Raw genomic sequence first — 16,400 nt, forward strand, 5'->3', positions numbered from 1 at the left:
TCACATAGAAATGAGAGTTACAGATCTGTCATTCTCATTGAAAGCAAGTCTAAGAAGCGGTAGATGTGTTGAATGTGGCTATCTCTATGCTTCCGTTTTTAAAAGGCTCTAGATCAGGGTTCTTCAATTCCGGTCCTGGAGGGCCGAAACACTTCTGTTTTTTATTTCTACCTGGTAGTTAATTGCACTCACCTGGTGTCCCAGGTCTGAATTAGCCCCTGATTAGAAGGAGAGGATGAAAAACAGAGGTGTTTCGGCCCTCCAGGACCGGAATTGAAGAACCCTGCTCTAGATGGTCAATCCACAGTCTGAAGTGGTCATACAGCATTTACTGAGATGCAGCCTGCGAAGACGTCAGGGCTTTCATACTTCTTGCGCTTAGCTGAGCCAAGCAGAGCTATTGTGAAGGAAGTTGTCAAGGAAGTGAGTTTGTGTTTATACAGGATGTACCACCCCCACCTACCATAAACCAATCATGTCAATGCGGAGCAATGCAGAGCCCTCCACATTGTTACAAAATTTGAGAAGTGCACAGCAATGCAGTAAGGAGCTTGATTTGGCCGCTGCATGCCTCCGGAGGTGCCGCAATTACGTCACATCATCCATACCAAGCCTCCGACCACACTTTCGGATCAAGCATAAATTGCCTTTGAGTTTAGTTTTTGAGTCTTTTAATGTCGGTTTTGTACACCAGATGAAAATACAATATTTTTGGTTATTGAAAATATATTTCACAGCGGTTTAGATGGTACAATGATTCTCTACACTGCTTATACATGGCTTATTCAAGTTAGGCGAATTATTTGAATTTTTGAAACCAGGAAATGTCGGAGCGATTTCTGCATATTGCACCTTTAAACGTTTTCTAATGTTGGCAAGTGTGGACCCATTGTGTTTCCATGGCCCATTCAACCCAATGCATTGCACTGTTTATGAAATACATATTGACCTGTAGAAAAAAAGTTAAGGGGATATTGGAAGTAGTGAAGTGTGTAGAATATAATCTGAATTGTTATGTGTTTCCCATGAAAGGCTGATCCTTCTGTGGCCAAAATGGGATGCCTCAGTAAGGCAATATATAAACTGAACAAAAGTATAAAACACAACATGTTCGGTGTTGGTCCCATGTTTCATGAGCTGAAATCAAAGATCCCAGAAATGTTCCATGTTTACATCCCTGTTAGTGAGCATTTCTCCTTTGCCAAGATAATCCATCCACCTGACAGGTGTGCCATATCAAGAAGCTGATTAAACAGCATGATCATTGCACAGGTGCACCTTGTGCTGGGGACAATAAAACAATTTTTGTTACACAGATGTCTCACGTTTTGAGGGAGCGTGCAATTGGCATGCTGACTGCAGGAATGTCGACCAGAGCTGTTGCCATAGGATTGGATGTTCATTTCTCTACCATAGCCGCCTCCAACGTCGTTTTAGAGAATTTGGCAGTATGTCCAACCGGCTTCACAACCGCTGACCATATGTAACCACGCCAGCTCAGGACCTCCACATCCAGTTTCTTCACCTGCGTGATTGACTGAGACCAGCCACCTGGACAGCTGATGAAACTGTTGGTTTGCACAGCCAAATAATTTCTGCACAAACTGTCATAAAATGTCTCAGGGAAGCTCATCTGCGTGCTCATCATCCTCACCAGAGTCTTGACCTGACTGCAGTTCGGCGTCGTAACCGACTTCAGTGGGCAAATGCTCACCTTCGACAGCCACTGGCACGCTGGAGACGGATGAATCCCATGGCATTGTGTGGGCGAGCAGTTTGCTGATGTCAACGTTGTGAACATAGTGCCCCATGGTGGCGGTACGGTTATGGTATGGGCAGGCATAAGCTACGGACAACGAACACAATTGCATTTTATCGATGGCAATTTCAATGCACAGAGATACTGTGACGAGATCCTGAGGCCCATTGTCGTGCCATTCATCTTCCGCCATCACCTCATGTTTCAGCATGATAATGCACGGCCCCATGTCAAAAGGATCTGTCCGCAATTCCTGGAAGCTGAAAATGTCCCAGTTCTTCCATGGCCTGCATACTCACCAGACATGTCACCCATTGAGCATGTTTGGGATGCTCTGGATTGACGTGTATGACAGCATGTTCCAGTTCCTGCCAATATCCAGCAACTACGCACAGCCATTGAAGAGGAGTGGGACAACATTCCACAGGCCACAATCAACAGCCTGATCAACTCTATGCGAAGGAGATGTATCGCGACTAAAAAATAAATAAAAAATCTGGACCCCTACAAATCAGCTGGGCTAGACAATCTGGATCCTTTCTTTCTAAAATTAGCCGCAGAAATTGTCGCAACCCCTATTACTAGCCTGTTCAACCTCTCTTTCGTAACGTCTGAGATCCCCAGAGATTGGAAAACTGCCGCGGTCATCCCCCTCTTCAAAGGGGGTGACACTCTAGATCCAAACTGTTACAGACCTATATCCATCCTTTCGAACGTTTTTGAAAACCAAGTTAACAAACAGATCACCGACCATTTCGAATCCCACCGTACCTTCTCTGCTATGCAATCCGGTTTCCGAGCTGGTCATGGGTGCACCTCAGCCACGTTCAAGATCCTAAACGATATTATAACCGCGATCGATAAAAGACTACTGCGCAGCCTTCTTCATCGACCTGGCCAAGGCTTTCGACTCTGTCAACCACCACATTCTTATTGGCAGACTAAATAGCCTTGGTTTCTCAAATGACTGCCTCGCCTGGTTCACCAACTACTTCTCAGATAGAGTTCAATGTGTCAAATCGGAGGGCCTGTTGTCTGGACCTCTGGAAGTCTCTATGGGGGTGCCACAGGGTTCAATTCTCGGGCCGACTCTATTCTCTGTGTATATCAATGATGTTGCTCTTGCTGCTGGTGACGCTCGGATCCACCTCTATGCGGACGACACCATTTTGTATACATCTGGTCCTTCATTGGACACTGTGTTAACAAACCTCCAAACGAGCTTCAACGCCATACAACACTCCTTCCGTAGCCTCCAACTGCTCTTAAACACTAGTAAAACTAAATGCATGCTCTTCAACCGAATGATGCTTGCACCCGCCCACCCGACTAGAATCACTACTCTCGGCGGGTCTGACCTAGAGTATGTGGACAACTACAAATACCTAGGTGTCTGGTTAGACTGTAAACTCTCCTTCCAGACTCACATTAAGCATCTCCAATCCAAAGTTAAATCTAGAATCGGCTTCCTATTTCGCAACAAAGCCTCCTTCACTCATGCTGCCAAACATGCCCTCGTAAAACTGACTATCCTACCGATCCTTGACTTCGGCGAAGTCATTTACAAAATAGCCTCCAACACTCTACTCAGCAAATTGGATGTAGTCTATCACAGTGCCATCCGTTTTGTCACCAAAGCCCCATATACTACCCACCATTGTGACCTGTACGCTCTTGTTGGCTGGCCCTCACTACATATTCGTCGCCAAACCCACTGGCTCCAGGTCATCTATAAATCACTGCTAGGCAAATACCCGTAGTCTGCGCTCCAGCAGGTATATCTCACTGGTCATCCCCAAAGCCAACACCTCCTTTGGCCGCCATTCCTTCCAGTTCTCTGCTGCCAATGACTGGAAGGAACTGCAAAAATCTCTGAAGCTGGAGACTCTTATCTCCCTCACTAACTTTAGGCGTTAGTTGTCAGAGCAGCTTACCGATCACTGCACCTGTACACAGCCCATCTGTAATTAGCCCACCCAACTACCTCATCCCCATATTGTTATTTATTTTGCTAATTTGCACCCCAGGATCTCTATTTGCACATCATCTTTTGCACATCTATCATTCCAGTGTTAATACGAAATTGTAACTATTTTGCACTATGGCCTATTTATTGCCTTACCTCCATAATTTACTACATTCGCACAGGCTGTATATATATTTTCTGTTGTATTTTTGACTTTATGTTTTGTTTACCCCATATGTAACTCTGTGTTGTTGTTTTTATCGCACTGCTTTGCTTTATCTTGGCCAGGTCGCAGTTGTAAATGAAAACGTTTTCTCAACTGACTTACCTGGTTAAATAAAGGTTAAATAAAATAAAAAATAAATAAAATAATGACGATCACACCATATACTGTCTGGTTTTCTGATCCACGCCTCTACCTTTAACCAACAGAATCATATCTGTATTCCCATTCATGTGAAATCCATATTTATTTATTTAAATTGCTTATTTCCGTCTTTGAAATTGTTGCATGTTGCATTAATTTTTTGTTCAGTGTAGTAGGCCCAGGCAGTGTCTCCCTCTTCTGGTGGTACCTTTTAGGATTCACAGCTAATTGAGCGCGAAACTACACCGTTTAAAACAACTACAATTCCCATTATGCACAGGGACAAACGTTGCCAAGGTTAACCAACAAAATAGGGTCCTTGGCTAGCTGCTCGTCTTTTCGAGAAAAATAAACAACTCTTCTTAGCGAAAATAACAGCACTCGACTGCTATAGCGTTGAAGTCTGATTAGACTGTCTGAAAATGGTTCGAAAATCATAAGTTCATGTGTTTGCACTGTTGTCGCTGTTTTTCGAAGACGCCAGTTAGCCTGCTAATGTTAGCAAACTAACGTAGCCATCACTGAACTAGCTTGCTAGCTAGCTACACACAAAGCTACAGCTATGTTTGTGCAAGAAGATAAGATATTCGCTGGAAAAATATTAAAAATCCACATTTGTACTATGGATGGTACAGAGTGGTTGGAAGAAGTAACAGAGGATACCACTATTGAAAAACTCAAAGAGAAGTGCTTGAAACATGTATGTTTGTGTTTATTTTCCTGCTTGCTCATTGGTGTTTGCTCGGGTCAGGGTGAAATTGTAACGTAGTTGTGTAACTGTATCGCTGATGTTTGCAGCCCCAGTTGAAATAGTCAGTGTCAGTCTTTCCGTATTTATAGTAACTGGGTAGACACTGCTATTTATAATTTAGCAAGTTGGTTCACAAGCTAGCTAGCCTAGAATCCCTGCAAGCTATGCGCACCTCATGAGCTCCTTTGCAAAATGTGATAGCTAGCCTAGCCACAATGCTCGTGTCTGTTGGCGTAGCTATGTAAGTTACTCTGTTTATGTTTCTAGGCTCCTGCCTTCTGAGTTTTCCTTATTTGTTCCACAGTCTATACTGTGCTGTTGCTAGTTAGGGCTACCCATTTTTATGCTTGATTCTTCCCTAAGTGCCAGTATGATGCCCTATATGTAGCTAGCCTACCCCATATGGCTGCCAGTCTCTTTCTGCACTGCATCCTCCTAGTACAAGTTTAGATAAGCGAGACAACAGTAAGAGACCCAGCTAATGCAGAAATCATTGGCATCTTTAGAAACGGGGTTGGCTATTGATATAGGTCTAGCTAGCCTATACATTACCAATTACAAACTGCTTATGACGCTGTAGTATTTTACCAGGATAAAAGTACTGCTACTTGTTCCATCTGTGGGATAATTTGGGGGGTTTGCTTGTTTTGCAGTATGTACATGGAAGCCTTGAAGACCCCAAAACAATCACACACCATAAACTTGTCCATGCTGCCTCAGAGAGGATCCTCACAGAAACTAAAACAGTTGCAGATGAAAGTCTAAAAGATAAAGGTACTCCTATGGATTTTGAAGTTGTCTCAATGTTTATATTTTCCCCACAAACAATAAGCCAATATGATCAATGCTACTACATGCCATTAAGTGAATGTTTTCCTTTGGTTTTAGATGTTCTTCTACTGATAAAGAAGAGACCACCGCCACCCCCTCCGAAAATGGCTGACATAACTGCAGAGGAAAAGGTAGGCCCTACAACAGATTTATATACTCTCCCTAATTGTATTAGTTTGTGGCTTGTCGAACTCTGCACTTAATCTCAATAGGCACTGATCATCAGACAAAAATATTTAATGTATTGCTAAGACTGCGAGAACCAGGGACAAGCACATCAAAAAACGTATTACAACTAGTTGTACTGTTTGGGACGGTCTTTAGTGTGTGTTTCTTCCTTGTCTGTCAGAAGAAACAGGATAACAAGGCTCCAGATAAGGATGCTATCCTGAAGGCCACCGCTGGCCTGTCCACCCGCCACACAGACCGCACTGTCACCCAGCACAACATCAGAGATGTAAGTACAGTACAATACAGTATTACAGTAAATAACATGTCTGAATGCATAGTTCAAAGCACTTCAGGAGATTTCCACTTACTATTGTACTGAAATTCTGTAGTCCTAAAATGCATGGGCCTGCAAACTTATCAGAGGCATTTTCAAATGAGTGAATTTGATTAAGCCTGTTCTAAATCCCTGATACTAAGATTACATTTTTAAATTTAACCAGGAAGTTCCAATGAGGTCAGAAGACCTCATTCCCAAGGGCAAGTTGGTAATGCTCTTAATGTTATGCCATGAACCTCATTCTTAAAGAGAGGTTATTAATTCTGGTTTATGTGTGCATGTGTGTGTACATTTTCCATCAGTTTCAGACGGAGCTCAGGAAAATCCTTGTCTCTCTCATTGAAGTGGCCCAGAAGCTCCTCGCCTTGAACCCCGATGCCGTGGAGCTCTTCAAAAAGGCCAATGGTACAGTGTGCACTGTGCAGACTTTATTTCATTATCAAAGATTATGCAGGGCTGTAACAGGCTAGTTATGCATGAGGTTTTTAATGAGCAAAAAGTTGGAGCTGTAACAGTCATGTTGTCACTGAGCTTATGTATGAGTGACAGAACAGTGCATTATTTAAGGGATAATCAACGAGTGGCTGTAAGTTCTCTGGAAAATAATGTGCCAAGTGGAAGGTGTGTTCCACGACGCGTTAGCGAAGTGGAACTCACTTTCCACAGAGTTGCATTATTTTCCAGAGAATGCATAGAGCTCCCAAGTTGATTATCCCATTTTTATACCATGGCTATAATTTGTTCAACATCCTCTGCAGTAGCTAGCAAGTTTACTAGATATCTACAGTAGTTGCCTTGCTAGCTCAGCTAACCCATATAAATCAGTATGATTGATTCTGATTTCTATGAACAAACCATCAGTCCTAGCTTGCTATTATGAAAATCTAATTCAACAATGCCAATAATGTTTTCAAATCGACTTTTGCTTTCAAAAGCAGCTCAAACAGAACATGTAAGTATGAATTTCATAGCCATTGAATTATACTGTGCAATTATACTGCGCATTATAGGGAATTATACAACGGGTGGGTCTAATTCTGAATGCTGATTGGTTAAAACCGCGTTCCAGCCGGTGTCTATTCCACAATTTACCACTGGCTAAATCTGACATTTAAATGCCTATTTACTCTGTTCCATCTGACTGCACAATCCACTGTCCCATCAGCCCAGCCAGGCAATGTATAAACTTGATCTCCACTATAAAAAGCATCTAGACATTATCTCACATTTCTTTTAGACCAACATTTACAGTGAGGATAAAATTCATGAATAGGCATAATTTTTATGTATACAAAAATATCAATAGAAAACTGTTCAAAAGAAATTAAGTGCAACTAGTTTGCTGTCTTTCCAGCTTCAGTTTGAAGTGATTGTGTTAGCTGTGTTGTTGGCTAGCTCCTCTGAACAACAGTGTCCTGACAAGAGAGCACATTTTCTACGGCAGACGAAATTGCGCATCATTAGCTCATTGTTATGGATGTATCCAAATAAATGTCACTAGAAAACAGCTTAAATAAACGCAAATGTAGCTAAACTCAGCAAAAAAAGAAACGTCCTCTCACTGTCAACTGCGTTTATTTTCAGCAAACTTAACATGTGTAAATATTTGTATGAACATAACAAGATTCAACAACTGAGACATAAACTGAGTTCCACAGACATGTGACTAACAGAAATGGAATAATGTGTCCCTGAACAAACGGGGGGGGGGGGTCAAAAGTAACAGTCAGTATCTGGTGTGGCCACCAGCTGCATTAAGTACTGCAGTGCATCTCAGTGGTCTAAGGCACTGCATCGCAGTGCTAGCTGTGCCACCAGAGATCCTGGTTCGAATCCAGGCTTTGTCGTAGCCGGCCGCGACCGGGAGACCCATGGGGCGGCGCGCACAATTGGCCCAGCGTCATCCAGGGTAGGGGAGGGAATGGCCGGCAGGGGATGTAGCTCAGTTGGTAGAGCATGGCGTTTGCAACGCCAGGGTTGTGGGTTCGATAAAATAATGTATGCACTAACTGTAAGTCGCTCTGGATAAGAGCGTCTGCTAAATGACTAAAATGTAAATGTAATCTCCTCCTCATGGACTGCACCAGATTTGCCAGTTCTTGCTGTGAGATGTTACCCCACTCTTCCACCAAGGCACCTGCAAGTTCCCGGACATTTCTGGGGGGAATGGCCCTAGCCCTCACCCTCCGATCCAACAGGTCCCAAACGTGCTCAATGGGATTGAGATCCGGGCTCTTCGCTGGCCATGGCAGAACACTGAAATCACGCACAGAACGAGCAGTATGGCTGGTGGCATTGTCATGCTGGAGGGTCATGTCAGGATGAGCCTGCAGGAAGGGTACCACATGAGGGAGGAGGATGTCTTCCCTGTAACACACAGCATTGAGATTGCCTGCAATGACAACAAGCTCAGTTAAAAGATGCTGTGACACACCGCCCTAGACCATGACGGACCCTCCACCTCCAAATCGATCCCGCTCCAGAGTACAGGCCTCAGTGTAACGTTCAATCCTTTGACGATAAACGCGAATCCCACCATCACCCCTGGTGAGACAAAACCGTGACCCGTCAGTGAAGAGCACTTTTTGCCAGTCCTGTCTGGTCCAGCGACGGTGGGTTTGTGCCCATAGGTGACGTTGATGCCGGGGATGTCTGGTGAGGACCTGCCTAACAACAGGCCTACAAGACCTCAGTCCAGCCTCTCTCATCCTCTTGCGGACAGTCTGAGCGCTGATGGAGGGATTGTGCGTTCATGATGTAACTCGGGCAGTTGTTGTTGCCATCCTGTACCTGTCCCGCAGGTGTGATGTTCGGATGTACCGATCCTGTGCAGGTGTTGTTACACGTGGTCTGCCACTGCGAGGACAATCAGCTGTCCGTCCTGTCTCCCTATAGCGCTGTCTTAGGCGTCTCACAGTACGGACATTGCAGTTTATTGCCCTGGCCACATCTGCAGTCCTCATGCCTCCTTGCAGCATGCCTAAGGCACGTTCACGCAGATGAGCAGGGACCCTGGGCATCTTTCTTGTGGTGTTTTTCAAAGTCAGTAGAAAGGCCTCTTCAGTGTCCTAAGTTTTCATAACTGTGACCTTAATTGCCTACCATCTGTAAGCTGTTAGTGTCTTAACGACCGTTCCACAGGTGCATGTTCATTTAATTGTTTATGGTTCATTGAACAAGCATGGGAAACGGTGTTTAAACCCTTTACAATGAAGATCTGTGAAGTTATTTGGATCTTTGAAAGACAGGGTCCTGAAAAAGGGACATTTCTTTTTTTGCTGAGTTTACTTTGCTGTTATTCTGGCTGCATTGTTTGACGTCACTGTAAGTTAGCCTTAGTTGGCTAGCTAGCAAGCAAGGGATAAGAACATTGCCAGCCAGTATGACAATGGAACTTTTAGAATGAACGACTGGGTCGCGTCTCTGGCAACTGAACCGATAGAACGACCAGCCAGCCAGCTTGGGTAGCAACCCTAGATTTGTGTAGGGACTATCTTGTGGAAGGATGAAATAGTATGAATAAATTCATCAAAATAAAGTTTTTTATGAAAATATGTAAATCATTATTTGAATATGTTGGTAACCCGTTGTATAAAAGTGATAATGCCCGAGAAGCCTGTGTTTGTCTCGGGCCTAACAACACCCATGCCAGTATATCCTCCAAACACCGGCTTCTCAGGCATTATCACTTAAATAATGCAAGCTCTAGAATGCCCTTCAAGGCAATCAATGCCACGGTATAAAGTATTATTATAGGTATACTGTTATTCACTAATATTGTCTGTCTGCGTGTGATTGTCAGCCATGCTGGATGAGGATGAGGAGGACCGGGTGGATGAGACGGCCCTTCAGCAGCTGACTGAGATGGGTTTCCCTGAGAGCAGAGCCATCAAAGCTCTCAGACTCAACCAGTGAGTCACAATCAATAATACTTATCAGCACCAGAAGTGAATTTAGATCATCCAAACAGAATCACCGACACAACGAGTGCAGGGTTTTTTCTGAATCAAAAAGGGGCTTAAGGGGGTGGGCGTGACAAGGATGTGACAATGGGCATGGTCAGCCCATGGTTAGTGCTATCTTGGACCAGCTGTATTTGGTCAAGGCCCTTGGCAATAACATTTTTGAGGCCCCCATCTTGGCCGCGGGGCTATTTCTTGCAATTTTGCAACGTAGGTGCACACAGGTCTAGAGACATTTGAGGTGACAGACAGTGACATTCAATACCGCCTTGCACACTCTTGTCTGCATCTAGCTGATATAGGGTGTAATCATTAGTCCAACAGTTGCAAACAAGAGTTTCTATTGGACAAATTCAACAATGTTTATACTCAGTTTGTTCCGTTTTAAGAAACATTTTCCAACAGAATCGGCGGAATGAATACACCCCTGATCACTCGTAAACACAGTTCACTTTCATAGTAGCCACATTGTATTCCTTCTCGCATCTACGCACTCTCCTCCTCTCACCTCTTCCCTTTCATTTGTGGACTTCAATGCACAACACATCAGCTGTAAGTGACCAGGCGAAAAACCCTTTCCAAGCTAAACCGCTACAAACAGCCGACATCGTTGTCAGCATATTAGCTAAAGTAACGTCATAGTCAGCATAGCTAATAGAACTAACGCGTTAGTAAACCTGCTACAATCATGCAGTAACGTTACAGTCAGTAAGCAGTTACACCAGCTGGCCCCGGTGGCAATACATTTGTCAAACCAAAAGCTTACCTTGACTTGGAAGAGTTCCAGTGTTGTGTTGGAAAGTCATAGCCAGCTAGCTAACATAGCATCCCTCTGTTTGAGCAGGGTGTTTCAGTAGGCTAAACTACCTAGCTGCATTTGCTAGCTAAGTGAAAGTGGGGGGAAAAAAGATAATCTCTCTGTCTCTCTATTTCTCTCTTGCTTCTCCTTCATTTTGGAAGAAATTAATTTGTTCAAAACTGTTCAACTATTGTCTTTCTCAGAGTCAACTACTCACCACATGTTATACACTGCATTGCTAGCTTTCAGTACTAGATTAATTATCTGATCCTTTGATTGGGTGGACAAAATGTCAGTTCATGCTGCAAGAGCTCTGATAGGTTGGAGGACGTCCTCTGGAAGATGTCATAATTACTGTGGAAGGGGGTGAGAACCACGAGCCTCCTAGGTTTTGTATTGAAGTCGATGTACCCAGAAGAGGACGGAAGGTAGCTGTCCTCCGGCTACACGATGGTGCTACCCTACAGAGTGCTGTTGAGGCTACTGTAGACCTTCTTTGCAAAATAGTGTGTTTTAATCAATTATTTGGTGATGTGATTATATTTAGTATAGTTTTATCCAAAAGGATAACTTTTTTAAATGTTTAACTATTTTTATTTTTATGAAATTCACTGAGGAGGATGGTCCTCCCCTTCCTCCTCTGAGGATCCTCCACTGCCCTGGAGTATAGTCTGAGTCAATGATACTGGTCAGTGGTCAAATCAGTGAAGTTTATAAAGAATCAATTAACCACTGAGCCTGTGATTCTATCCAGCACCAGTTGTTTGAATCACAACAAGTGAGTCCAGTCAGATGAGTCATCTGAGTCTGAAACAACAAGTTTAACCATGCCCTTCCCTCACTCCCTCTCCTGCAGCATGTCCGTGACCCAGGCCATGGAGTGGCTGATTGAGCACGTAGACGACCCCGCGGTGGACACCCCCCTGGCCGGCCAGGACGCCCCAGGAGCAGTAGGAGCCACAGCACCACCCCTGGTCCCCTCTATCTCCGCCTCATGTCCAAACCTCCTCCGCACCCTCTCCCAGACCAGCACAGATGCCGCCGCCGCCAGGCAGGACGAGCTCACTGAGATCTTCAAGAGGATCCGAAGGAAAAGAGAGTTCAGGCCTGACTCACGGGTGAGTGTTTGCTGTCCCAATGCCCTGGGATATACCAAGCTAACACTGTTACATGTTAGCCTGGTCCCATATCTGTTTGTGCTGAATAGCCAACTGAAGGATTTGGCAAGACGACAAACAGATCTGGGACCAGGCAAGATACACTGAGTGTAGAAAACATTAGGAACACCTTCCTAATATTGAGTTGCACCCCCATTTATCCTCAGAACAGCCTCAATTCTTCAGCCTCAACACTACAAGATATCGAAAGCGTTCCACAGCGATGCTGGCCCATGGTGTGCCTGGCACCTACTACCATACCCCGTTCAAAGGCACTTCAATCTTTTGTCTTGCCCATTCACCCTCTGAAATGTACACATACACAATCCATGTCTCAATTGTCTCGAGGCTTAAAAATCCTTCTTTAACTTGTCTCTCCTCCCCTTCATCTACACTGATTTGAAGTGGATTTAACAAGTGACATAAAGAAGGGATCATAGCTTTCACCTGGATTCACCTGGTCAGTCTGTCATGGATAGAGTTCCTAATGTTTTGTACACTCAGTAGCTATTAGCTAGCTTACATAAAATGTTGTAAAATGTGTCGCTGCTACTCTCTTACTGAATGTTGGCATCATACTGTGATAAACTATTGGTATTTTTATAGAATGACAGTGTAGTATGTAATGATAAACTAACTCCGTATCGTTCTTTGTCTCTGCAGGCAGTCATTGCGTTAATGGAGATGGGCTTTGATGAGAAGGAGGTGGTCGATGCTCTGAGAGTCAATAACAACCAACAGGACACTGCGGTAGGTTTACTGTCCACACTGAGGAATAAAGGATCTGACACCGAGGTGTTCCGCTATTGACATACTCGCTTTGTCTTCTGTATATGATCAGCGCAAAGAAGCAGGCACTTACTTATTGAGCAAAAAAAAAGTTTTTGCTTGCTGTCTTGTATGAATGGACAGCTTTTTACGCCTCTTACCCATGTTGTCATTTGGAATGAGAACTGGTTCTCCATTGACCGTCCAAGTTTAAGAGAAGTTAACTAACCGATCTAAACTGCAGTGCGAGTGGCTGCTGATTGGTTAACCTCTTGTTGTCCCATAGTGCGAGTGGCTGCTGGGGGACAGGAAGCCGTCTCCAGAGGACCTGGATAAAGGCATCGACACCAACAGTTCTCTGTTCCAGGCCATCCTGGAGAACCCTGTGGTCCAGCTGGGCCTCACCAACCCTAAAACACTGCTGGGTAGGTTTGATTTAGGCATAAAGGGAATTGTACAGTTAAAAATAACAAATAAAGCTCAGAGGATAAAGGGGTGTACCTATACATCAAGCCTCACACTACAGAAACAGGTTTCTGTCCTATGGGCCATTCTGGCTCAGACAATGCTACTTATTGAATTGTATCTTAAAACCCTCCAAAACCTTTTTGTTGTTTGTGTGTAGCGTTTGAGGACATGTTGGAGAACCCTCTGAACAGCACCCAATGGATGAATGACCCTGAGACTGGGCCTGTCATGCTGCAGATCTCCAGAATCTTCCAGACACTCAACCGCACGTAGGGACCGTATGGTGACCTGGTGTGAGCTTGTGTGTGTAGGTGAGCTTGTGTGCGAGTGCGTGCACGGCTGTGACAAGTGTTGTTTTTGCCTTGAAAAGTCAAAGCCGGAGAAGATGTGTATAAAAGACTGAAATATTTATTTATACCACAGAAAACCTTGTACAAAACAATGTTAACATGAACATGATTATAAAAATAATAATTATTACAATTGTTGTTTTTTACATTTTAATAAGAACAATTTATAGTTATGACGCACATTATTTATTTGATATAATTTCTCCATCAAACCAATGTTCACCGTATTCGAATATCAATCACAGTTGAAGTTGTCTCCTTAAATTGTTGCATTTCATCAAAGGTGAATGTTTCTAGCGAGAGGTGAATGACTACAGGTAGTCTGTATCATTTGGTAGAAGACAAGTCAGACTGCATGTGAACATGCACCAAACTGTTGCGTGATGATGAAATGAGAGTTCAGTACTTACCAGGGGTTTGTTCAGAATGGTAAAACATTCCAAAGGTTGTAGATAGACATGTAATGTATAGAGTGGATCCGATTTGATTATTCTCTGTGACAAATAAGGTCTGTTCTAAATGACGTGTTTCTATCTGAAAGTTGTGTAACGTTCCACCCTTCCTGAATGATTAAACCCCAGGTTATGGGTATGTCCAAATTAACCTCTCCTTCCTCCTAAATTGTGCACTTGTTCACTTCCCTTAAGTGGTTTAAAAGGAAATGACTGGGATAAGAAATATGGTTGAAACTCCCTCTAGTCCATTCCTCCACCAATACAATGCTTTTAGATTTGTGGAAAGTATTGGGATGCACTTGCTGTGATGGCAATATTTGTGCTCATCACATTAAGTCCAGAATTTAGAGTGTAGAGAGAGGTACAGGTGGATTTGGGTGGTCAAAGATTTTCTTTCGCTTTTGCTCACAATCTCTGTGTGTGTTCAACCGTGGGAGCCTAGTGGTCTGCCTGCTGTGAGTCACATTGTGACACTACTCACAGAAGTGGAAAAGTAAAGGACATTTTCTTTGTGCTTCTCACAAATATTTATTTAATCGCAACTTTCTTTTTAGAAAAGTGTATTAAATGCTGTATTTTTAGTGTCTGAAGTCAAGTCTGTCTTGGTAATGGTCTTTGGTCTTGATTTTACAAAAGAAAAATACCTAGAGACCTATGTATTAATTAATTCTCAATGTGCTCTGGATGTTATCATATTGCTCTAATACTGCGCCTGTTCGCAATGCTCTTAAAACTACTCACTACAGCAGGAACAATAGTACTCGTATTTTCTGACAATGGGCGGTAGGATTAGTCTGAGTGCCTGTCTGTTTGTGCTATCAGACCAACTCCTTGTCACTGATTGCAGGGGGTTTTCTGGATCAAAAAGTGGCTTAGGTGGTGGACGTGGCAATGGACGCAGCCAGCATGTTATTTTTGTTCTTAATTTTTTACACTATTTGGACTTAGGTGGCCCGAAAATTTAAAAAAGAATAATGCTTAGGCGGCCCGCACAAGGATTCCAAAGTCCCTGGGTTGCATCAAACCATATTTGGCTTGACAATGAGCAATGGAGTTGGCAAGAGCACAAACAGATCTGGGACCAGGCTAATTGATGCCTGATCCACGGACGTCACATAAGTGAAAGGGAATTGATTGGTTGATTAATTGATTGAGTGATGAAGGTGTATCATTCCTTCCTGCAATGAAACAAACTATCTTAGTATAAACATACAAGCCAATGCATTGAAGAATTTGACATGCAGTGGTATACTGAGCTAAGTAAAACTGGTAGTCGAATGGTGGGCCTGTCTTCTTTTGAGAGCAAAGTATATGTGAGCTGTTTAACCAAAACATCATGCACTTATTGTTGACTGTGCGATGACGTGCCTTGTCATTAGATAGACCAGTAATAATACAGTGCATTTTTGTGCAATAGCTACACCTGTAGAAATATATATTTGAGTGGCGTATTAGAAATGTGGGAATTGAAATGAGTTAGTGAGGCTGTTTCTTTTATTACTCAGAAGCGCTAGTACTGCTTTTGATGAATCAATATGACTTATTTTAGGCTCCGTCCCAAATGGCTATATATATATATATATATATATATATATATACAGTGGGGAGAACAAGTATTTGATACACTGCCGATTTTGCAGGTTTTCCTACTTACAAAGCATGTAGAGGTCTGTAATTTTTATCATAGGTACACTTCAACTGTGAGAGACGGAATCTAAAACAAAAATCCAGAAAATCACATTGTATGATTTTTAAGTAATTAATTTGCATTTTATTGCATGACATAAGTATTTGATACATCAGAAAAGCAGAACTTACTTTTTGGTACAGAAACCTTTGTTTGCAATTACAGCGATCATACGTTTCCTGTAGGTCTTGACCAGGTTTGCACACACTGCAGCAGGGATTTTGGCCCACTCCTCCATACAGACCTTCTCCAGATCCTTCAGGTTTCGGGGCTGTCGCTGGGCAATACGGACTTTCAGCTCCCTCCAAAGATTTTCTATTGGGTTCAGGTCTGGAGACTGGCTAGGCCACTCCAGGACCTTGAGATGCTTCTTACGGAGCAACTCCTTAGTTGCCCTGGCTGTGTGTTTCGGGTCGTTGTCATGCTGGAAGAACCAGCCACGACCCATCTTCAATGCTCTTACTGAGGGAAGGAGGTTGTTGGCCAAGATCTCGCGATACATGGCCCCATCCATCCTCACCTCAATACGGTGCAGTCGTCCTGTCCCCTTTGCAGAAAAGCATCCCCAAAGA

General features: G+C 43.4%; 1 protein-coding gene across 3 annotated transcripts; it reads left to right on the forward strand.

Moving 5' to 3' along the window:
• The first annotated feature begins 4,385 nt into the window (after positions 1-4,385).
• LOC121585196 (ubiquitin-associated domain-containing protein 1-like) lies at positions 4,386-14,285 on the forward strand. Of its 3 annotated transcripts, none has more exons than XM_041901619.1 (10): positions 4,386-4,792; positions 5,497-5,617; positions 5,732-5,805; positions 6,024-6,131; positions 6,485-6,587; positions 9,985-10,093; positions 11,800-12,061; positions 12,764-12,850; positions 13,155-13,293; positions 13,494-14,285. In XM_041901619.1, the coding sequence occupies exons 1-10, from the start codon at positions 4,655-4,657 to the stop codon at positions 13,607-13,609; spliced, it is 1,257 nt and encodes a 418-aa protein (XP_041757553.1). In that variant the 5' UTR covers positions 4,386-4,654; the 3' UTR covers positions 13,610-14,285. The 3 variants fall into 3 exon arrangements, with proteins under 3 accessions (XP_041757553.1, XP_041757555.1, XP_041757554.1); XM_041901621.1 differs by having other exon boundaries at positions 6,491-6,587; XM_041901620.1 differs by having other exon boundaries at positions 6,027-6,131.
• Positions 14,286-16,400: the final 2,115 nt, after the last annotated feature.

This window comes from Coregonus clupeaformis, chromosome 16 (genome assembly GCF_020615455.1).
Source record: "Coregonus clupeaformis isolate EN_2021a chromosome 16, ASM2061545v1, whole genome shotgun sequence".
In the NCBI taxonomy this organism is placed as follows: domain Eukaryota; kingdom Metazoa; phylum Chordata; class Actinopteri; order Salmoniformes; family Salmonidae; genus Coregonus; species Coregonus clupeaformis.